This window comes from Lissotriton vulgaris, chromosome 4_1, assembly GCF_964263255.1.
Source record: "Lissotriton vulgaris chromosome 4_1, aLisVul1.2, whole genome shotgun sequence".
NCBI lineage: Eukaryota > Metazoa > Chordata > Amphibia > Caudata > Salamandridae > Lissotriton > Lissotriton vulgaris.
In genome coordinates, this window is record NC_141691.1 from 1,173,366,957 (window position 1) to 1,173,390,975 (window position 24,019).

The 24,019-nt window shown below is 43.2% G+C and overlaps 1 protein-coding gene across 2 annotated transcripts in view; it reads left to right on the plus strand.

Annotated features, from left to right (window-relative positions):
* The window catches only part of PIGN (phosphatidylinositol glycan anchor biosynthesis class N), a 1,076,629-nt gene that overhangs the window by 206,303 nt on the left and 846,307 nt on the right, over nt 1-24,019 (plus strand). For both annotated transcript variants that reach the window (XM_086965406.1, XM_086965407.1), the window contains exon 7: nt 20,284-20,408. In XM_086965406.1, the coding sequence (XP_086821532.1) occupies nt 20,284-20,408 (125 nt within the window). The remainder of the gene's footprint in view (nt 1-20,283; nt 20,409-24,019) is intronic.

Consider the following 24,019-nt stretch of genomic DNA (forward strand, 5'->3'; position numbering starts at 1 on the left):
GGTGACTCAAAATCTAATTAAGTTATTCAAGAAATTTAGAGCCATATGTATCATTCCAAATTGCAATCGCAAACGCCGAAATTCACAGAATTTCGGCATTTGCGATCACAATAGGGCTCAGTGGTATGTATGAAAGAAAAACTGCCTGGCAAAATGAGGAATCGCAAAATTTGCGATTCCCTATTTTGCGATTGCATTTAAGTAATCGCAAATTGCTATTCCTTAAATGCAATGTAAGAAGCACAGAAAAAGTGCAATTTGGCCTTAAAGAAACGCAAATTACCACCAATTTCAAGTTGGTGGTAATTTGCGATTTCTCTGAAAAATGCACTGCCACATGTGCACACATGAACATTTCAGGAGTGCAACAGGGTGTCCTTTTGACACCCTGACACCCTTGAACTTGCATTCTCAATTTGCGTTTCTGTAATTGAGAATCACTAATTGAGAATGTCTTCCCATTCATTCCTATGGGCCTCTAGGCCATAGGAATGAATGGGGAGGTATTCCTTAATTGCGAATCGCAATTTGCAATTTGCAATTAAGGAATACGTAGGATTCACAAAATTATTTGCAAATCCTACATACATAGCGTTTTGCGATTCTCAAATAGCGATTCCCCAAAAATCGCAATTTCAGAATCGCAAAATCAGAGTTTGATGCATATGGCCCTTAAAGAGTAACGGGGTAGATTGCATAAATAATGCAGCAAACTGAAAGACTGAAAGTTAATGCCCTTCAAACTGGTGAGAAACTAGGAGGACGTCGGTCTTTAAAGATCATGAGAACTGATGCATTATCCATTCTATATGGACCCCAATAGGTATTATTTGCACAAAGATCGGCAAGATCATTACAGTCTTAATGCATCTTCAGGAGCGATGTACAGAAGAGAAAATCAACCCTTTATTAGATTTACAGATTACTAAGTATTTAGATTGCTGCACATTCCCTGAACCTTCAGAGACCTAAGCTCTTCCCCTGTATTAAAAAAAACAACTGCTGTTTGGAGCCTCTAATGGAGGCTTCCAAGGTCTGGTCTCCGGTAAGGCAGCAGGTCCAGAGACTGTACTAACAGCTTTATAAATTGCTGGTATAACCTGGTATAAGTTGCCGGCCACTAGAGATTAAGGCTACAACTGAGATACCGCCTTTCTGGAAGGAAATACAATCTGGGTCTTCCCGAAGAGGGTAAAGGTTTTACAGACTGCCAATTAGTCTATCAATAACTTTATTTCGACCATTGCGACCATAGAAGTGGCATATGCATACAGTACATGAGAAACAGTATAAAAACATACAAGGTTCAATAGCAATCTGTGACTACATGGTATAAAGTCCAAACCTCATTATAGACATAGGCATGAAATAAAAACCAGAAAAGTGCAAGTGCATACAGAGCGGAAGATTTATAACCAGCGTACTGAGACTGGTGACTGAGACTACTGAGGAGATCCATCTTATGTAGTAATCCCTTACAATAGTACAAGGAACTCAAAAAGAGCGTGTGCCTATAGTGCAAAGAAGACGAAGTTAGCTAACAATGGCCAAAGGTCCAGTTCATCGCAGACCAACTTATACAAAATAAGAGAGCAGTGATAAAACAATTTAAAAGACAGCTAGAAGAGTGAATAAGAGCTATGTCAACATAAGTCTATGCCGTGGAGACTAAACAGCATGACCCACCATGCGGATACACTTCTAAATTTGGCTCACTTCTAGACTAAAAGTAGAGGAGCGGTGTGGTGGTGCGGCCAGGCCAGCTGACTTCGGAGCACAGGGTTCATGGTTCGATCCCCGGCGGCAGCTCAGTTCAGCTCAGCACCATGTGACTCTGGGCAATAGCTCACTTAATTTCCAAGACGGCCCCCAAGCGCCTTGAGACCCGTAAGGGTGAGAATTCGTGCTTTACAAATATGGATTTAGTTACATACTTAAAAAAAAATACATTAAGAGAAATTGCATCAACTACAAGGTCATGCATACCTTCTACTGATCCACATTTTGGCCAGGAATTTGGCAACAGTACAAACAATTAACGTGCTAGAGTTGGACTTAAGGATGCGTAGAGCATCACTGTGCATCGGGTACCAAACCATCTGCATACAGGAGCTATCCATCTGGATCTTAATTGGTGATACCTAGGGCATGCTAAAAGGATGTGGCTAATAGACTTGGGTGCAAGAACACAGCCACAGCAGAGTTGGAATGCGGGAGAAGGCTGGCGCCAGGAGGCAGTAAAAGTATTCACATGAAGGGAACCAAATCTAAATTGCATGTAAAGTTTCCTATCCTCCGGATTTGTGATAGCATCCAAATATTGCTCAAAAGCACCTTCCAGTTTAAACTCCATGACGTAATAGAAAAATACCATATTGCCATTTTTTCACTTATTCTGGGCACTTCCACTCCAAGTCCTACCCAGTACTTTTTGCAAGTTAGATGCTTTATTATCTGCATTCATCTGGAAGAAAATAAACATAAGATTTATACATTATTACAGTTCCCTCGTGGAAAGAGGTGGGTTGGGGGGGGGGGGTGTCTGACCTTCCTATAAGGCTTACATCAGTAAAAGTTTGTATTACCTTTCACAATATGTTGAAATCACGACTTTTTCTTTGATAGTTTTTATTCAATCAGGACAGCATCATACTCTCTTTAATTTTGGTAATCCACGATTTTTTAAACCGATCAAGCTCAAGACCCTCGCTGTTTTCTCTGCGGAGATATTAAAACGTTTTTGAAGCTCCTGCCACTGCATGCTACCAGCCCACTTTCAGGACATATTGATATGCCTGAGATTTTCCATGACTTATTTTGGAACGTGTGACAGGAGAATATAATCTGGTTTATTGGCGACTTCTCTGCAGGCGCTCAAGTAGAATCATTTGATCAAATTAAACAAGAAGTAGGTTTTCCTGTACACTTTTTCTCAGATATCTGCTGATCAAAGATGCTCGCTCTAAACACATTGCAAGCGGCATATAAACTGTGTTACAGAACTCATACAAAATGTTTTTTTGCAGGCTCTAACTGTATTGGGAATCTATAATATATTGATGGAAGAGCGATATGATGATTTATTGTGATAGGTGGAAAAAAGGGGGACATGGGCTAGCACACCCAACAATTAATTCTGCTTATAGTAAGCTTGCTCTTGCGGATGTGCACTTTACTTTAGTAGCAATCAAATTAAAGATCGGGTAGTGATGGTTACTCAATCTCACCTTTTTTGTCATGTGCCTCTGTGTTTGTAAATAGAACTGCAAGGCATATTTTTAATGTGGTGCTATATGGTACAAATGCATCATACTACTCTAAATGCATAATCCACTTTGGCCAAACCTCTGTGTTAATATGAGAAACCAAGTACTCTCTAAACCAATCAACATAGAATGTTTCCACCCTTCATATCACTTCATGGATCCCATAGTTAGACAACAAGAGCCAAATGTTTGTTCAATGAAGCTTGAGTTTCATTCAGGAAATACACAGCTGAATCCTACGGTATATTACTCGCCATCCTACAGGACCATTACTACTCGACCAACATTTTAGCCTTGAAAAAGTCACCTGTATGACAAAACATGTGTCTGCTGTTGTCCTGACTGAAATACAAGCTTCAATGAACTAACATTTGGCTCTTGTCCTCTAACTGTGGGATTGATTAATTGATATGAAGGGTGGAAACACTCTATGTTGATTGTTTTAGGCAGCGCTTGGGTACTTGTTTTTATCAAATTAAAGATGTTAACATTTTGCATTCTCTTTGACTTTTAAGGTAACTCAGCTATAATAATAAAGTGGAGGATGCTAGATCAGGGAGCTGTCCAGGATGCAGTACCAAAGGCTGATATAGTACATAGGGTTGCAACTCCTGGACAAACCCATGGACCTTTCTCCTGCTACTCCTGCAAATTCAGCGGCACCGACAACATCTCCGCTACGACCACACCACAGACTCCCGACCCCAACCACCTACAATGCATCCTTCTCAACACACGCTCGGTCCACAGACACGCCATTGACCTATGGAATCTACTAGACACCATCTCTCCAGACATCGCCTTCCTAACGGAAACATGGATGAACGCTTCCTCCGCACCAGACATCACCATTGCCATCCCTGAAGACTATAAGATCACTCGCAAAGACCGTACCAGCCACACAGGAGGAGGAATCGCTATCGTCCATAAGAAAACAATCCGCATCTCAACCAGCTCTGATGCCAACCTCGCCAACTCCGAACACCTTCACTTCCAGATCCACATCGACCCCAAAACCACACTCAGAGGCACCCTCCTCTACAGACCACCAGGACCCCGCGCAAAATTCAGTGAAGACATCACGGACTTCATCACTCCACACGCGCTCCCCTCCAAAGAATACATCCTTCTGGGAGACCTCAACTTTCACCTTGAAAAGATCAACGACCGCAACACCACCACCCTCCTGGACAACCTCGCCAACCTCGGACTTAAACAACTGGTCACTTCCCCCACCCACATCGCAGGTCACACACTCGACCCCATCTTCACCTCCAGCAATCATGTCTCCTTCAGCCACACTACGGATCTCCTCTGGACTGACCACAGCTGCGTTTACTTCACCTACAACAAGCCCAAACCCACCAACCACCTCCAACCAACTCTGCAAAGAAACTGGAACAAAATCACCACCGACCAGATCTCCTCATCGCTCCTTCTAAACACCCCAGCCCACTCCTCGGACCCAAACCTAGCCGCCGCCAACTTCACCATATGGTTATCCAACACCGCCGACACCTTAGCACCACTGAAAAAACGTCAAAGCAAACCTGGCAACAAGAAGGCCTCATGGTTCGACGATGATCTTAAGAAGTCCAAGAAACTCTGCCGCACCCTTGAAAAAGCTTGGAAAAAAGATCCAACCACCAGCACCAAGGACGCCTTCAAAAACGCCACCCGCACTCACCACCAACTAATCCGAAAGGCCAAGAAAACAGCATTCAAGGATCGACTTGACAACAACGCCCACAACAGCAAGGAACTTTTCAACATCGTCAAGGAGTTTTCCAATCCCTCGGCCAACTCCAACGACATCACCCCCTCTCAAGCCCTCTGCGACTCCCTAGCCTCATTCTTCCACAACAAGATTGCAGACATCCACAACAGCTTCGACAACCAACCCGGAGTCCAACCCACCCAACCACATGCTGAACACTCTCCCCCCGCGAACACCCTTAACGACTGGAACCCAATCTCCACTGAGGACACCATCCGCCTGATGAACTCCATCCACTCAGGATCCCCCACAGACCCATGCCCTCACCACATCTTCAACAAAGCAGACTCCGTCATAGCACCGCACCTCCGAGACGTCATCAACTGCTCCTTCAACTCCGCCACCTTCCCGGAAAACTGGAAACACGCTGAACTCACCGCCCTCCTGAAAAAACCCACAGCGGACCCCACCGAACTCAAAAATTACCGCCCCATTTCGCTCCTTCCATTCCCGGCCAAAGTAATCGAGAAAGCTGTCAACAACCAGCTCGCCGCTTTCCTCAAAGCCAACAAATCCCTCGACTCCTCACAATCTGGCTTCCGAGCAAAACACAGCACTGAGACCGCCCTCATCGCAGCAACAGACGACATTCGAACTCTACTGGACAATGGAGACACAGTCGCCCTCATCCTCCTCGACCTCTCTGCAGCATTCGACACAGTCTGCCACAGCACCCTTTTACAACGCCTCAGCAACATCGGAATACAAGGAAAAGCACTTGAATGGATCACCTCGTTCCTCACCGGAAGAACCCAGAGAGTCCGCCTTCCACCATTCAAGTCCGAGGCCACCGAAGTCATCTGTGGTGTACCACAAGGATCCTCACTCAGCCCCACCCTCTTCAACGTATACATGAGCCCCCTCGCGGCCATCGCCCGCCAACACAACCTCAACATCATCTCTTACGCGGATGACACTCAACTAATCCTTTCTCTCACCAAGGACCCCAGCACCGCCAAAACAAACCTACACGAAGGAATGAAAGAAGTTGCTGAATGGATGAAACACAGCCGTCTGAAACTGAACTCAGATAAAACAGAAGTCCTCATCCTAGGTACATCCCCCTCTGCATGGGACGACTCCTGGTGGCCGGAAGCCCTTGGAAAAGCACCCATCCCGACAGACCACGCACGGAACCTAGGCGTTATCCTGGATTCTTCACTTTCAATGAACAGACAAGTCAGCGCCGTATCCTCATCCTGCTTCAACATTCTTCGCTTGCTCAAAAAAACATTTCGCTGGATCCCCACCGAAACCAGGAAAACAGTCACCCATGCTCTGGTCACGAGCCGACTGGACTACGGAAACACCCTCTACGCAGGCACTACCGCTAAACTCCAGAAGAAACTCCAACGAATCCAAAACGCCTCAGCCAGAATCATATTAGACATCCCACGCAACGAACACATCTCTGGTCACCTGAAAGACCTCCACTGGCTACCCGTCAACAAGAGAATCACTTTCCGACTGCTAACCCACGCACACAAATCACTCTACGACATCGGACCAGAATGCCTCAACTCACGACTGTCCTTCTACACCCCCTCCCGCCAACTACGTTCTTCCAGCCAAGCCCTCGCCACTGTACCTCGCATCAACAAGTCCACCATGGGAGGCAGATCCTTCTCATACCTGGCTGCTAAAACATGGAACTCACTCCCCACTTACCTTCGCCTTACCCAGAACCACCTAGCATTCGGAAAGCAACTTAAAACGTGGATATTTGACAAGTAATTCCTCCTCCCCTTCCTTAGCGCCTTGAGACCCTCTGGGTATGTAGTGCGCTATATAAATTCTCTGACTTGACTTGACTTGAATATGCAGACTGTTACAGCTATGGTTCTCAATTTTGAGACATTGGTAATTATGAGCGCAGCCTAATATTTTCTTTTGCAATTTTCAAACCCAATAATGCTGTACTGATTTACGTGAGCTCGTAATTAAATCGGAGTAAAAGTAAAATGTGCTACTTTTTGTGTTTTCGAAGCAACGGAGTACCTTCATTGTCGCATTCACATTAGACTTCTTTAGTGCTGATGGCTAAATGTGGTAAGTTTGACATGGATTCAACCCTGATTGTAGCTGTCATATTGATAGCAATACATTGAAATGCTGCTGCCAGACCAAGGTTGAAGAGACTGAAAATTATTTTCTAGCATTGGTTCAACTGTGTATCCATAATCAAATAGAAAAATGAATCAATCAAAATACATTTTTATTTCACAGTCAAATGTCCCTGCAAGAACCAAATCGAGGTTGAACCTTTTAGGAAATGGGGGAAAGATAGGAAGAAATGGACACATAACTCTGTATAACTTTCTTTTGGAGACCCATTAGCACCAAAAGAAGTTTATAATAAACATAGTTTGAAATGAAGGTTCCAATTGTATATATTGTACAAAACACATTCATAAAATTAAAACAAACTGTCACTTGTAACAATGTGCAGAAAATTAGTTTTTTTACTCTCATGCCTATGGTTTGTTGGTAAAGCGAATTTACATTCACAATTAGTATTCAGTTTTCAAGGTGTGTGCTATTAAAATAATATAACAGTATTCAAAACATAAAAGAACAGAATTTATGAAGATCTTTCCCTCTGCACCTCTATGACCACTGAGATATTGAGAAGGTTTGCCAGATGACAGGATCCGAATCTTGCATTTAATCTTCCCCTATATGGAAAGCCAATGTAGATCTTTGAGGTAGGCTGCTCATTTAAGGACTTCCTTGATAATGAGGAAATATAAATTTTTGGTCAAGTTGTGTTCCCTAGCGTGTACCCCACCGTCTCCATGTACCAGCTTAAAGTGCATGTAACTTCCCTCCTGTGCCAGCTATGAAGACGCAAATACATTTGCGTCCAACGTTAACATGTCCTCTTTCAGACCCACCCTGAATGGGTTGAATAGTCCGTTCTTAAGTATGCTATGCCAACGTCTTTTTGTAGTGTACTTTACACGTTTTTCAGCTCTGGCAAAGTAGGCCCTGAATTTCTGCCATCGAGCCTTTTTCTGGCTTCTGACTCTGAAAGCCTCAGCCCAGGCTGCCTCCGTACCCGTGAACTCTGACTTACTTCCAGCGCGGCCCACCGCGCTTAGCTCAGCCTGCTGCCTGCCAAGACTGACTACAACCTTCAAATTATCTGTTCCGCTCCTCGAAAATACATTCCTGCCTACTAGTTTCAGTAAACATCCCCCCAGCTGCAGAGCAGAAGGGCCGTCCTGTCTCCATGCAAGTAATTCATAGCCTCTGTTACCATGCTCCCATGGAAGGCCCATGCCCCCACGCTTCTCATGCAGACACTCAGGCGCTTATACACGCACTCACATCCAGTATAGAATAGCTTCTGCCCCAGAGACCTTTGCCGTTCAGATAATATGGTTCCCAAACATCAGATATTAGATATGATAGAAGTACAAGTTGATCTGACATGCCAGACTTCTGTCTCTTTCCGTCAGTGTAAATGTCAAGCCCCCTGCACCCTCCAGTTTCACGTCAATCACACGTCATGCAGCTGCGCGCGCATCCAAGCCTCTGATTCCTGCTGACATTGCAACATTTCTGTTTAGTGCCACCCCCATGTGACACCTACCTGTGACGTTTCTAGCGCACACCTCTAGTTCACGCCTAGTCCACGCCTTCTGATTACGTACTAGTAACACGTGGATGCTGTTATCTTGTCTTCTCTCAGCTGTTACGCCTACTATATTGCTTTCTATGGTGTAAATTAAGTATATAAGCTATGTATTGTCAATAAAGTATGCTCTATCCCTTCCTGGACCCTGTGTGGTGCCAGGAACCTGATATCCAGTTCCGGAACGATTCCTTTTTAAGGAATAAAACCCCTAAGAACTCTAACACCACGGACTCTGTTTCTTTCTTTCCGATTGAGTTATTATTGATTAAGTACTTACCTGCATAGAAATTAAGACGGTAAATTATATATTTACGACATTTTGGCGCCCGAACAGGGACCCCTCCCCCACCTCACGCGCCGGTTGGTGCGTTGCAAGCTCTGTCCCCTGCCATCAGTTAGAAGGAAACTACGCGTACCGGCAGGATTTCCTGTATCTCCCTCTGGCCCACGGAGGTGACGAAGACTGCGATCAGTACCCAGACGAGGCGGTGAGGAGTGCGGAGGATCCCGACCAGAGCCTAGCCGAAAGAAGCAAGGTCCGAGGTGTCAAGAGGCCCACCAGTTTTCCGAAGTTTTCCGAAGTTTTCCGAAGTATCCACGTGTCGAGTCGAGTCCAGTCCAGTCGAGTTTTCCGAGGCCTTCTGTTTCCGTGCTTCCCGGTGAGTACCATTGCTGGGACGTATCTAGACGGGTTTGGGTACACAAGTCCGGTCTGCACTGTTTTTAGACAGTGTATCTGTACTGTTTAGCAGTACATCCGTTATTTCAAGTTTCTGCACTGTTTTAGCAGTGTATCTGTGCTGTTTAGCAGTACATCCGGTATAGGGGGTAGTGATATATGTCTCAAATGTCTTTTCATGTGATTAATGTCGTGGTATGAGTGTGACTGTTTTTTATGTGTATTATTGTGTTCTTGTATAACTAGCTGTATCCAGTATTAAGTAGCAAGGATTGAGCATTCAGTACTAAGTAAACAAGATGCCGTTTTTCAACAAGTTAAAGCAGATAGGAACTAGGAAAGGGATACTAGAGGAAGAAATTCCTATCCCCCCTAGGGACACTCCAGGAAATTTTATGTACCATAAGCATGGCATAGATGCCATATTATATCTAGATTTATGGGCCGATTATACTAAACATCTAGACGAGAGACACAGATGGCCTGTTACCGGAACATGGGATGCCGAGTGCATCATGAAGGTAGAGGAAGCATTGACTCACACTCAGACAACTGACATGACAAAGACAATAGGACCGACAAATTGTATGACAGTCAGGGATCCCACACTAGATGTTATAGATATTCAGACACATGCTACCTCAGATGAAATAAAGAGATGGTTTGAACTAGGAGGGATCCAGACAGATCAAGGTTGGATGACGAAGGGAAAATCTACATGGTTTCTCCCTGATTCTATGGTTCAAGTCATGATCAATACAGCACATAGTCCAGCACATCTAGGAGAGAAAGCGATGTTAGACAGTTTACAAAATCTCTGGTACAACAAACACTTACGAGCAGCAGCAAAACAGAAAGTGCGTACCTGCATGATCTGTTGTCAGTTCAATCCAGGTAAAAGCGTCCCTGTAGAGCAAGGTGGATTTTATCCTCCTGATCACCCTTTTGAAGTCCTCCAGATGGATTATATCCAGATGGACCGTTGTCGGGGATTCAAATATGTCCTCGTAATTGTTTGTGCACTTTCCCGTTGGACCGAAGCATATCCAGTCCCAGATTACACTGCTCCGACCACTGCCAGGCAGCTGGTTCGTGAATTCTTCCCACGGTACGGCATGCCTCGTGTCGTGTACTCAGATAACGGTCAGCCATTCTCATCCGAATTAATGAAGCAAGTTTCCTTGCTGCTAGGATATCAATGGAAATTCCATTGTGTCCGACATCCCGAAGCCGCAGGCCTTGTAGAGAGGCATAATCAGACATTAAAGACCCGCCTTGGTAAAATATGTCAAGAGAAAGGGGTCGACTGGATAGTCGCCCTGCCAGTGGCACTGTTCTATATGAGAATGGTTGCCCATTCGAGATCAGGACTATCCCCGTACGAGGTGGTCTTTGGTAGACCACCGAATATGTGGGGGACGCCCATTCCTAAGAAAATTACTGATGTTGATTGCAATATGTTGACAGATTACCTTGCCTCCTTGATGTCTGCACTCCAATCATGTCGTTCACAGGTTGCCGCAGCCTTCCCTGACAACACTGATGTAAAGCCGCATGATGTCCGTCCAGGCGACCTGGTGTTAATAAGGAACTTTGACAGGAAAAGTCCGCTGGAGCCCCGCTGGAAAGCACCGAAGACCGTTCTACTTACTACGAGGACAGCGGTGAAAGTGGAGGGCAGAAAGGGGTGGATCCACACGAGCCATATCAAACTATGCAATGAACTGAAACCAGACCCAGGCTCGTCCACCCCTTCCAAAGACTGTATCGAGCCCAGTGACTTTAAAGTTTCCGACCGAGAGAAAACTCCCCAAGAGGAGTATAAACTCAAGCTTCGATCTAGCAAGTCAGACAGTTTAATTGTTTAAGTCCTCCCCTAGGTGAATCGGTTAAATAGTTTCTGACATGTATCCCCTAGATCGAGATAGAGAGAGAGAGAGACAATTCAAGAAACGTACATACTGCAAATCACTGCGTAGTCACTGTATAGTGACATTGTTAATAATGTTTTTTCTAAGTCTTCTAATTATTGTTGCAAGTATACTCCTTCCTATCTATTGCCCTATTTTCAAGCGTGAACAATCTGCTTACAATGTTTCTGCTGAACATTCTTTTAGCGAGTTACCTCCACATGAACTTTCTTACAGACTTGCGCTGCGCAACAACACATTCATTAGTATGTTACATCATTCCCATCAGACTTACAATGCTACAAACTGCTGGATATGTGGCCGACTCCCTCCCTACCAGAATTACAAGGGAGCTCTGCCCCTCTTTCCGTACCCGTTCACTCACAATGGCTCCTGTGGTGCATGGTTTAAAATAATTAATTCTTTAGATCCTGATATTGCTGTTTTCGAAGGGAGCTGGGTTTGGGGAAACTTGAACTTAGTTCTGCTCGACGTCTGTTACCCTGATAAGGAGGGACTCCCCACTAGAATAGGAACTGATCTAGAAAATGAAGTATATGGATTAAGTAACTACACAATTAACCTTATGATTCTCACTGTTGAATCCGAAGCTGCACCAGTTCTGCCCGCTATGTCAGTATTACCAGTCACTGGTGAATTATGTGTCAGGAAGAAAGGTTCAGTACACTTAGGTCATAGTAAATGTACTACTGTGGTCGAATTCAGTGATCATGGTAAATCGTCCTTTAAAGCTATCCGTCATTCCTATTTTGTTTGTGGTCATACCGCATACATACGCTTACCTCCAGATTGGGATGGTACCTGTTATATTGCATTCCTTCTGCCACCTGTTTTTCTAGCTCCTCCTGATTATCACAGGAATACAAATCTAGTAACGAATAGACTCAGAAGAGATCTCTCGCTTGTCGACTACACAGAAACGGCATGGGAACAATACACCGATTTTAATAAAGGATTCTTTTTCTTTTTAGGTCCTGTCCAAAATAGTAAACTAATACGCAGATTAACTAGAACACTTGAAGCAGTAGTGAATGAAACTGCCTCCGCCCTAGGTAACTTAACCGAAGAGCAGTCCGCCATGCGGGTTGTTGTCCTTCAAAATCGTCTTGTTATTGACGTCATCTTGGCAGATAGAGGTGGAGCCTGTAAGGTCATCGGGTCAAGTTGCTGTGTTTTCATTCCAGAAAACGCGCCATCTGTATACAAAGCTATTACACGTCTTCATAAAATTGCAAATCTGATACATCAGAATCCAGGCACCTGGACTTGGTCCGGTTGGTTCTGGACAACGTTAACAGCTTGGGGATGGAAGATCCTATCCTTCCTAGGCATTGGCCTAGTCCTAGTATTCAGTTGCTGCCTGTGCTTACAGTGTGGGCCAGCGATTTGTGGACTGTGTGCCACATCATGCATTGAACATTCCAGTTTTCTTTCAAGACGTGAAAGAAAGAAAGAAGAGCAAATGATGTTACAAGAACAAACTGATCGATTCATGAGGATCGATATATCATGAAGGGTCCGTAGGGAACAAGGAGGGAATGAGGAAATATAAATTTTTGGTCAAGTTGTGTTCCCTAGCGTGTACCCCACCGTCTCCATGTACCAGCTTAAAGTGCATGTAACTTCCCTCCTGTGCCAGCTATGAAGACGCGAATACATTTGCGTCCAACGTTAACATGTCCTCTTTCAGACCCACCCTGAATGGGTTGAATAGTCCGTTCTTAAGTATGCTATGCCAACGTCTTTTTGTAGTGTACTTTACACGTTTTTCAGCTCTGGCAAAGTAGGCCCTGAATTTCTGCCATCGAGCCTTTTTCTGGCTTCTGACTCTGAAAGCCTCAGCCCAGGCTGCCTCCGTACCCGTGAACTCTGACTTACTTCCAGCGCGGCCCACCGCGCTTAGCTCAGCCTGCTGCCTGCCAAGACTGACTACAACCTTCAAATTATCTGTTCCGCTCCTCGAAAATACATTCCTGCCTACTAGTTTCAGTAAACATCCCCCCAGCTGCAGAGCAGAAGGGCCGGCCTGTCTCCATGCAAGTAATTCATAGCCTCTGTTACCATGCTCCCATGGAAGGCCCATGCCCCCACGCTTCTCATGCAGACACTCAGGCGCTTATACACGCACTCACATCCAGTATAGAATAGCTTCTGCCCCAGAGACCTTTGCCGTTCAGATAATATGGTTCCCAAACATCAGATATTAGATATGATAGAAGTACAAGTTGATCTGACATGCCAGACTTCTGTCTCTTTCCGTCAGTGTAAATGTCAAGCCCCCTGCACCCTCCAGTTTCACGTCAATCACACGTCATGCAGCTGCGCGCGCATCCAAGCCTCTGATTCCTGCTGACATTGCAGCATTTCTGTTTAGTGCCACCCCCATGTGACACCTACCTGTGACGTTTCTAGCGCACACCTCTAGTTCACGCCTAGTCCACGCCTTCTGATTACGTACTAGTAACACGTGGATGCTGTTATCTTGTCTTCTCTCAGCTGTTACGCCTACTATATTGCTTTCTATGGTGTAAATTAAGTATATAAGCTATGTATTGTCAATAAAGTATGCTCTATCCCTTCCTGGACCCTGTGTGGTGCCAGGAACCTGATATCCAGTTCCGGAACGATTCCTTTTTAAGGAATAAAACCCCTAAGAACTCTAACACCACGGACTCTGTTTCTTTCTTTCCGATTGAGTTATTATTGATTAAGTACTTACCTGCATAGAAATTAAGACGGTAAATTATATATTTACGACAATAAGGACTAGTGAGGACCGGGGAAGTACATCCAGGTGGTATTGCTGAATTCACGTTGGGAGGTGATTAGAACATCTACAGTAGTTTCAGTCATATAGGTGCTAGAAGTTGATGAAGAGCAGTTCAGAATTGACTGATTCAATGGTTGTGTGTGGGATGAGGAACAATGTGGCAACCAATGTAAATTCAAGTGAAGGAGCGACTCTGTTAACTGTGGTCTGCACGGCTCGCATGAATAGCGGCTGTCACACCGCCCCTAGGGTTCTCTCTGTGTGCTTGTTTCTGTCTGTCTCGAGCAGCGTTTCCAGCGACACTCGTGCAGCTTACACAGTTTTAACTCACTGGCCGCAATTTGCCCTCTCTCTCAGCCTGCCCTTTTGTACCTCCTAGTATATAAACCAGAAACTATTAGAAACCGAGGAGGCACTCACTGCTCTTCTATAGCATGATTCCATAGGCATTGCTAGAATCATTTAAACAGATGCCGAATCTGCCTTGTGGGTCATTGAAATTGAAAGAGGACTTGTATTTTTGTGTGTGTTTTTTTTCCTCTCATTGTCTTCTTTCCTCTGGTCTGGCTATCTGCCTATCCTGTTAGTTCAGACCGAAGTGAGCTTTGGCCCAGGAGTACCTAGAGGCCGATATTTCCTCTGAGTTTCCCTGTGTCCCTTGCCTGAATCATTGCCTGCTTCCCTGAATTCTCATTGGTGGTCATAGCCTGCTCCATCATACTCATGCCTAGTCACCTCGTGCTCCTCACTCTCTGGCATGCCTTAGCTGGCCCAAGAAGAACATATAGAGCTTTGCACTCATTAATCCCTGGTTCTATAACCCTATTTGCCTGCGAATTTTGTCTCTCACTCAACAGCTGTCAGAAGCCCGGTCATGGTTTCTAAAAAATTAAGACCTATCCTTACAAGTTTGGAGCCATCGGGCCATAACGCTTATACAATTAATTACCCGCCGAACCTATCAAAAAACACATCTAAAAACTTCAAGCACAGACTCCTAAAACACAACCAGAAACCCTAATTTTGGATCCTTACTTTTGCATAAGAAGTGGTGAGACAATAACTGATCTTATCGTTTTTACTAAAAGATGTACTAAATGGAGGTTGGCATTTTACTCACTGCTACACATCACCACATCCAAGAAGGCCCGCAAGGGCTTAGACTTATGGTTTCCCCCTCACCTACCTACGAAGTTGAAGCAACCATCTCCCTTTATATAACAATGGGACTATCCTTATTCAATCTTCTGCCAACAACCTGGTTAAATTTGACACCATCTTCCTCATCATCAAGATCTCAATGTCTAACAATGAAACCTCGCCTTTCCTTGGTCCCCCTATTTCCTCTGGCAAACCGCAAAATTAGATGGACCAGAATCCCTCGCCTCCCATTCCCTGATTAGTCAACATGCTCCCCACTCTCCTAGAGCAACCGGGTCTGAGGCACTTAGCCCCTTATGGCACACCTTCACCCCTTCTACACCCCCGACCCCAACGCACATTATTGCGGACACTCCTACAGTGCCCATGTCTCTCCGCTTAGTCACGCCAGTGTCACGTCCATATCCTGTTCCCCCTAACTAGGCCAGTAACGTGACTCATAAGACCCTTGTACCTCTTCTTAACCAGATGCTCTTCTTCCCACCTCATGATGTACTTCACATCTCTACCTTGCCTCTGCAACTCTTTAACCTCTCCTCCCCTATACCACCCCCCATAGCTCCTGTCCCCAAGTTCCAGGAACCCGCTCACACACAAGTTTTGAATCTAGACTGGACGAGATCTCACTTGCTCTTCAACAACTCAAGGGAGATTTTCAAACCCTTTTACACCTCACCTCCGAGCTGTCTGAGAATCGGAAGTCTAGTGGACCCTTGAAGACTGAGTGCCTCAACTACACAAATCCCTCTAAATCTTGCCCCAGGCTCTCTGTGCATCCCTTACCCACTGTAACCTCATCATAGTGGGCCCTTACACACCACAAATGGGAAACCTCTGCCCTACCTAATGGCACTGATCGGCCTTACAGAGTTAAAGACCCACTTCAAGATAAGGATATTATTACCTTTTTTCTCTCTTATGACCCATCTTATGCTGTTAGCACAGAGAATTTGTGCAAAATCGAAGCAATCCACTCTGACCCGTTTAGAGAACCTGTTTCAACACATTTAGCTTCAGTCAGACAGCCAGCCTAACCATCCCTCAATGGAACTCTGTTTGCAGCAACAAAGCTTAAACTGGAACTTCGGGCAGTTTTCAGGAACTTCCTGTCTCCTATCCTCCCTCCTGGTCTGGGGTGCCCCCTCACATTCTGGTTCTCCCCCCGAAAACAATGCTTCTTGGAGCATATTCCAAACCATGGACAAAAGCATCATTCGCAAAACTCTGGCCACTCTGAAACCATCCAACCATTTCAGCGATCCATTGCCATCAAATCTCTTCAATGAGATCAAATCATCCATACTCCCTCTTTGGACGAAGATAATTAACGCCTCTCTGCTTCAAGGTACGATTCCAGATTGACTTAAATCGGGGCAGGTCACCCCATCCTTAAAAACCAACGGCAGACTATACTAACCTTCACAATTTTCTGCCAGTTTCCAACATTCCTACTATGGCTAAGCTCCTAAAGAAATGCGTACACCCAGCTATGTAGCCACATTGAACAATTCCAATTGCTGGACCAATTCCAGTCGGGCTTCCTTCAGGATCACAGCACGGAATCCGCTCTTACCCACATTGTTGATGATGCTCTACGAATGCTGGACCTAAATGAATCGTGCCTTTTGATCCTCTTTGACCTATTGTCAGCTTTTGATACAGTCAAACTTGATACCCTTATCGAGCTACTAGAGCATAGGATGGGGCTATCAGGGATTGTGCTAAACTGGTTCTCCTCATTAATACACAGTAGAACAGAAAGACTCATGGTGAATCAGGCTTTGTCAAAATCCCCTCCGTTACTCTGGTGGTGCAACAAGGGTCCCGCTTTCGCCCACCCTCTTCAACTTGTTCATGGGGCCTCTAACAGAAATTGATCCTGATCTTGAAATTGTCCAACATCCATTATCACATGTATGCTGATGACACTCCACTGTACTTGAAAGTACTCCTCCCCTGAGGACATCAGGTTCCTCTACTCAACTCTTCAGGAAATGCACAGCTGGTTGACTCAATCACTTGAAACCAAACACTCTCCAGACATTGAAGAAGGGATGCATCAACTAACTGCTTTCAACTTTACTCCAAACATCATGGATTCCGCGAGCTCTCTGGGAATAATGCTAGGTAAGCATCTGAACATGCAAAAGCACATTATTGCTCTCCCCAAAGGTGCGAACTTCCAACTAAGAGTCCTAAGGAAAATTAAACCCGTCCTACCCCATAACGACTTCAAGTTTGGGGTGCAAGCCCTAGTGAGTTATAAACTGGATTATGGTAGTGCAACCCTCTGTGGCCTTCCTAGATCGAAGACGGTGCCACTTAGGGCCTCTCTCAACTACGCTGCAAGGCTCATTACAGGCTCCAAACGCTATCATCTCATCACGCCTGAGTTGAAATCACTCCCGTATGAAGCAAGGATACATCTAGAAATTGCATGCATGACCCATAAAGATTAACATTCCAACCCCCCAATATATCTAATATATTCAAAATCTTGAGTTCTCTGGGGGCTCTAGATCCTCTAGAGGCTCTAGCACTTTAATGCTCAAGCTACCGAAATTCCCTAAAAAGAAAACGTACAATTAAGCATTCTCAGGTATCCCACCAAGAATTTAGAACTCCTTGCCATCTGAAATAAGACTTAACAATTCCACTGCTTCCTTCAAAAGGGAAGTTAAAGAGATACTGATGAAGACATTTCTGGGCTTGATCCCAATCACTCTAGGATACCCTAATTTAGACTTGTTCTTTATCGATCTGTTATGTTTGTTATGATCTGTTATGTTCATTTCTGGTTCTGATTGTGATATGGTTTCCACTGTTTGTACCTTCTTAACTTCCAATATGTAGAGCACTCTGATACCCTGATGTAGCCTTGTTCGCACTATATAAAAATTTGTAATAAATAAAATACAATTGGGTGAGAATATGTTCTGTTTTCTAGGGATTAAATCGCTAAACAATTGTCCTACACATAGGAATGCAGGTCACGAAAGCTGTTGTGGTAGGTGTAAATGTCAAGTATGGATGAAGTCTTAATGTTGGGTTTACTGTCATCTGGATAAGGATGGATGGAAGACACTTTTGTCTCTTTGAGCTCCAAATTTGCGGGCTCAAGAGACAGATAGAATAGAGAGGGGGCTGGTATACTTCAAAAAATCTTACCCTTGTCAGATGTGTTTTCACCAATCTCTACTAAATTATAACAATTTTTTAAAAGGAAATATACCAATTCAAGAGTGGCGTGTAGAAGGCCATGTGACTCTCTAGAGCATATATTTGCCTATGATGATCAATAATATTAAAAGCCACTGATGATTCAAGTAGAATGTGTTGATAGGGGCTGTCGTCTTACTAAATGATGAATATCATCTTATATTTTTGGAGTTTCAGTTTTTGTGCTAAATCTGGTACAAAGGTCAGTAGGGTTTTAAGCTAATATAGATTATTTGTTGACATTAGAGATTAGTTGGTTGGTGATCCACCTTTTTATTGTTTTTCCTAACTAAGGGAGTTGGAGATGGGTCTGAAGTTGGAGAAGAGATTTTGGTAGATGTCTATTTATTTCACATTAGGAACAATCTGGCACTTTTTTTTTTAGTAGATCAAGGAACATACTTTGCCAAAGTAAATCATGGGTCAGGTAGCCCCCTGTGTGATCAGATAGATCGAATCGTTCCGTGGAGTGCTGGCAGGGAGAATGTCATTGGAGCAGTTGTTGAGAGCAAGATGTTTGATGAATGTAATATCACTGTCAATAGTGGAAAAGTAGCCCCAATTTTTGTTAGTGTTAGACAAACTGTAGTTGGCGTGTGGGACAATTGTGTCCATAAAAGATGGTTCAACTTGTTGAACTTGGAGATTGAGGAGTGTGTTTAAGTAAAAGAGTATTGTTTCTGTAAGGACTGGTAGTAATGGCAGCTTGATCCTCAATAACGCTTGATTTGGTGATGATAGCTTTTATGTGAATGTCTCTTCTTTCATTGTAAAGGTAAGTTGTTAGGATGCACCCACTTGGTTATGAACAGCACAATAACACCTGATGCAGGAATGGCAATAGCTGAAGGCTGCAGTCCTACTTATGGAGGTGTGCTCTTAGCAAAGAGACATGGCACTTTAAGTTCTGTGTTCATATTGATTTACGCAATAAGGTCCCCAAGCACATTTTCTTTTTAATTGCCTGGCACAACTATCTATTTCTCTCCATGGAGAAACCCCTTTCCATAAACCCCGCCAACTTTGGTGGTGTTCCCTTCCTATAGGTATCTGAGATTGGAAATCCTCTTGCACTTGACAGAAGTAAAATGCCAATTGTATCTGTGGTGAGAATTATCCATGATTTTTTTTTGAATATCCACAAACTTACAGCTTTGTGGGTATTCACTGGCTTTGCAACACTGAAATGGCCACTCCCTGGCCATGTTGGAGATTCAATCCCAGGTTGAGTTGCACCAGACGAGTATAATATTATATGCGAATAAGTTAATTTTCACAAGAAAATTCATTTCTTCTGACAAAAAATTATGAAATTGAACTCATTAATTATTCTATGAGCGCCCCTAAGTTCAACTTAGGTGTGCAACTGCCTTTGTGAATTTTCCACTGTGAATTGTGCACTGAGACATCTCGTCTTCAGACCTGAACTTGATTAGCTCCCTTAGATTGAAACACTCCTCCGGTGGAGTCAGCAGATGCACTGCGCAGGTAGCATCCCTCTTGAAAAGTGTACCTTATCACCACAGACGTATTCTTCTCCACATAAAAGCAGTTGAAGATTAAGGGGCTGTGTAACGAATCCATCCCAACATTATTCAGCTTTTCGGATGGTGCCTAGAGGCTCTCGTGAAATATTTCACCTTACGCATTTTCCTTATGTTTTTTACATCTAGGCTCCTTAGCAAAGCACTGTAGAATTCAGACAGTTCAGACAAGGGGTTCTTAGTTATTTGAAATCTGGCATTATTGTTACAAATGTACTCTACAACATTTCGCAGTACTAAAAACTCCGTTCCTCAGGTTTAATATGATCACAAGGTTTGTTTTCACTTCCATCTAGGACTTCTTTCACTCTGCTAAAAGCAACCAGACATTATTCTCCAAATTGAATGAGGATAAGATTGTGTTCTTCTTACATCTGCTGGGATTAGACACAAATGGGCACGCCCACCGGCCCTACTCAAGGTAAAGGTTATTTTTTAATTTTAAAACATCATTAAAGATTTTGTTGCCAATTTAATTCTTGTAAAATGCATGTCCTAGGTTTTCCACAAACTAGTGTCACTATGTAATCAAAGGTCACTGAAAAGCGTTTTGAGGAGCACTAGGAGAGGAAAATGTGTCAATAATATTTTTCAAGATTAAAAAAAAAACTTTTGTTGAAAACTTTGGTATCAAGGGTATGTGCTCATTATATGTTGCAATACCAGGGGCACTCAAAAGACACTGCAATAGTCAGGATCTGCATCCAGCCTCAAACGTGCTCCTCCACACGTTGCATACTATAGGACATGGGAGAAGATTAATCACATGGCGATATAGGTCTTTTCTACAATACATGAATACTGATCCACTCCAGTTGAGAAATAAATGGGAGATAGCCGTACATCAATATGTTACTCATAAAGACTGGTACAAAATCCTCGAATATCTGCATAAGAACTCGAGAAATACCTGGTTCAAGTGTATTCAATGTCACAAATTGCGTAGATCCTACCTTAGTCCACGTAGACTTCATCTGATTTATCCACAGTGTCAGATTCTTCCCCTCAATGACATTCCCCACAAGCTGATATTATCTAATGATCTAAAGTGCAACAATATTGGGCTATTTTACTCACTGATATCACACATGTTACACAACGCATAGATATTGTAAAATTATACCACTGTATATTGGGGACCTTCCCTCGGTTGAAAAAAAAAATGGTCACCACAAGAATCACATACCCTGCATTACTGTTTGCTAGGATACATCTGGCCCCCTTATAGAATCAACTTGGATAGAAGAGGTCATGAAGTGGCCACAGGCAGAGGTACAGCTCTCTGTAGAGGAGAAAAACAAGGTTTGCGTAAGATGTTGAGACTTACGGCTTCATGAGTTCTCAGAGTCTTCCAAAATTGACTCTAGGCCCCGTTGAACCCCACATGTCCTTTCTCTTTGTCTAGTTAAACCTGGCATGAACACCATCAGGTGATACGGTCTTCAATTTCCATTCTCACCCCTCAAGATGTCCCTATTGGCCGAATGGCGCCCCTTCTACACACGTGGGTTTTTCCTAACCACTCCCCTCCCCTTTCCTTCCTTCATTATTCAATTGAAACCTCTCCTTTGACTTTATGAAGGATTTTATGACTCTTTGGTTTGTTCCTATTTCACTAGGCCTTCATTAATGGGAACCTTTTTTTTATGTCATAGATATGGTCTGGTCGATACCATTATGGGCAGTGGGACTCTAATGGCTTGGGGGCGGTACAGGGAGTTAACGGGTTGTTGGATTTTACTTAGCCTGTTTGTTACAATGTAACAGGAAGTTATTGCAGCAAGGACTAATGTCCATCGCTGTATGCCACTCTAAATTGTATTGACCTCTGAATAAATCTTGTGTTAATAAGTCAATTCAGGCACTAAGTATATACTGAGCTGTGCCTTTTGACACAAAATAGGTTATAAAATCAATAAATATTTTAAGAAAAAAAATAGAGGGAATGTCAAAGTTAAAAATGAAAAAGATCTAACATCATCAATATCAAGCGGCTCTTCTGCTCACTTAAGGGTGTTCATAGCTTTTCCTAGATGAGCGTCCTGGGGTTTTCTAAGAAACCTTGCACGGTTAGCAACCTTGAAAATATTAGCAACGTTTAAATTGCAAAAAAATAATAGTCAGCAAAGTAGATTTTGAACAAAAATGTGCAAGAACTCGTCTTAAGTGGGACAATTCTATGATGAAAAGTTTTTTGCTATAACATTTTTATGCAAGGAAACGTTGCAGCCTATTTATTGTTGGTAAACTTTGCAGACACAATTTCAATATCGGTCATCACTATTGACAAATGCCTCTTTTACTGCAGCCACTCCAGAATTCTTGCTTTAGTTACAACAGCCCGACATTGAAAATAGTCCATTTGATTTATTTAAGCTCATAATATCCTTAATTTTCAATTATGCATTTAGTTTCAGAAATTAAAAATGGGTGCAGTGAAAAATCGATGTGTTTAAATCTAACAGTAATAACTAATTTATCACGTTCAAGTGTGTGTATCGAATGTGTGGCGCACAGGTCTACTTGATCCCTGCAATACCGATGGGACACCTGCTGTCAGTGTTCAATTTGTAAAGAAGTAAGCGCAAAGTCCCAAATTGTTTTCTTACAAGCTCACCAGCATTGCTGCCGAATGCCAACGTTAATCAATCCCACGGGTGCGCAGCCTTCATTTCACTTGATGCCTCTTTCTTCCACTACCCTACACTTTTGATCTTTTTATCGCACTGCTCCAGGTTTTCACATACCTACATTCTCCCTTTGTCCCTGTTTTCTTATCTTTCTCTTCCTCCTTCGTTCTTCCTTGTCTGCCTTTCTCACTTGCTTTGGGTCACACTTTGATGCTAAAAAAGAATTCTTACTCCTCAAAAGTCTGTGACAATGCCAACACCTCCAGTCACCGGCAAATGTCAATCACGGCCTACTGCTCTGGTCAGGATTACAAACTAAATCCAAAAATTGAAAGATTTTGCATTGAACAGTGTGGGAAAAAACCTGAAAATTTCTAATTATTGAAGAAAACAAAGCATCAACAAAATGTTGGTGCCAATCTGTGATTCATTTTAGGATGAAGATAATCCATGCTGTTACAGTCTCCATATGGAAAAGAAACGGATCCCTTTGCACTTTTTTAAAACAATGACTTTGAAGAAAATGCATTCATGATTGTTTTTTTGTCTAAATCTGAAGGAATGCAATTGGAGAGGGTTACATAATTTGTGTGTATTGTAATGGAACTCTTTTCTCTAACAAGATATTGTTTAGGAGGTAGGTGCTGTCTGGTAAGGTTGGCCTTTAAAACTCAACAACTAAAGGAAATCAGTCTTCACTGGTCATCTCTACCTATAACTAGATAGGAAACAAATAATATGGTGTTTTCCCGAACCATGCAGTCACAGGGTCAACCAAGCAATATCAAGGGTGAGTTTGCTGGTGTTCTTCAAGAGAGTAGGACACAAGCGTCTCCAGAAACAGTTTAAAGTTGGCCTTCCTTAACTCTCGGAGCAGTTCTGCATAAGCAGTCAAAGCTTAACTCGAAGCGATGTAAAGTTGAGTCTAGGTTCCATGCAACATGATCACAGTTGCAAAAAGAAAAAAATTATTCAAGTACAGTGGTGTACAAGTAAAAGTCAAATAGCCAAAAAAATCAAAATATTAATTGAAAAAGTAATAAACGAGTGGCCCTGGTACACTCCTGAAAATGAGAAACATAAAATAACACTCCTGAAAATGAGAAACACAAAAGTAGCACAATGTATTTACAGTAAAGCGTTTAGATAGTTCCTTTAATGCTTCCCTAACATGTAACAAAATAACTAACTGTACTGCAAAATAGAGACTGCAGTTGTCCAAGCAAAGTCAGATTACTTTGTTACTAGTTTTAGAGTCTTACTATTCAAGACAGTACTGAGTGCAAACACCAACAGCTACCTGAAAGGAAACATTTTCCTTCGATGACTCATTGAAACAGGGACTCTAAGGTGGTATCTAATGTGTCTCAGGGGTTGGGAAAGGGAAGAAAGGTAATTAGAA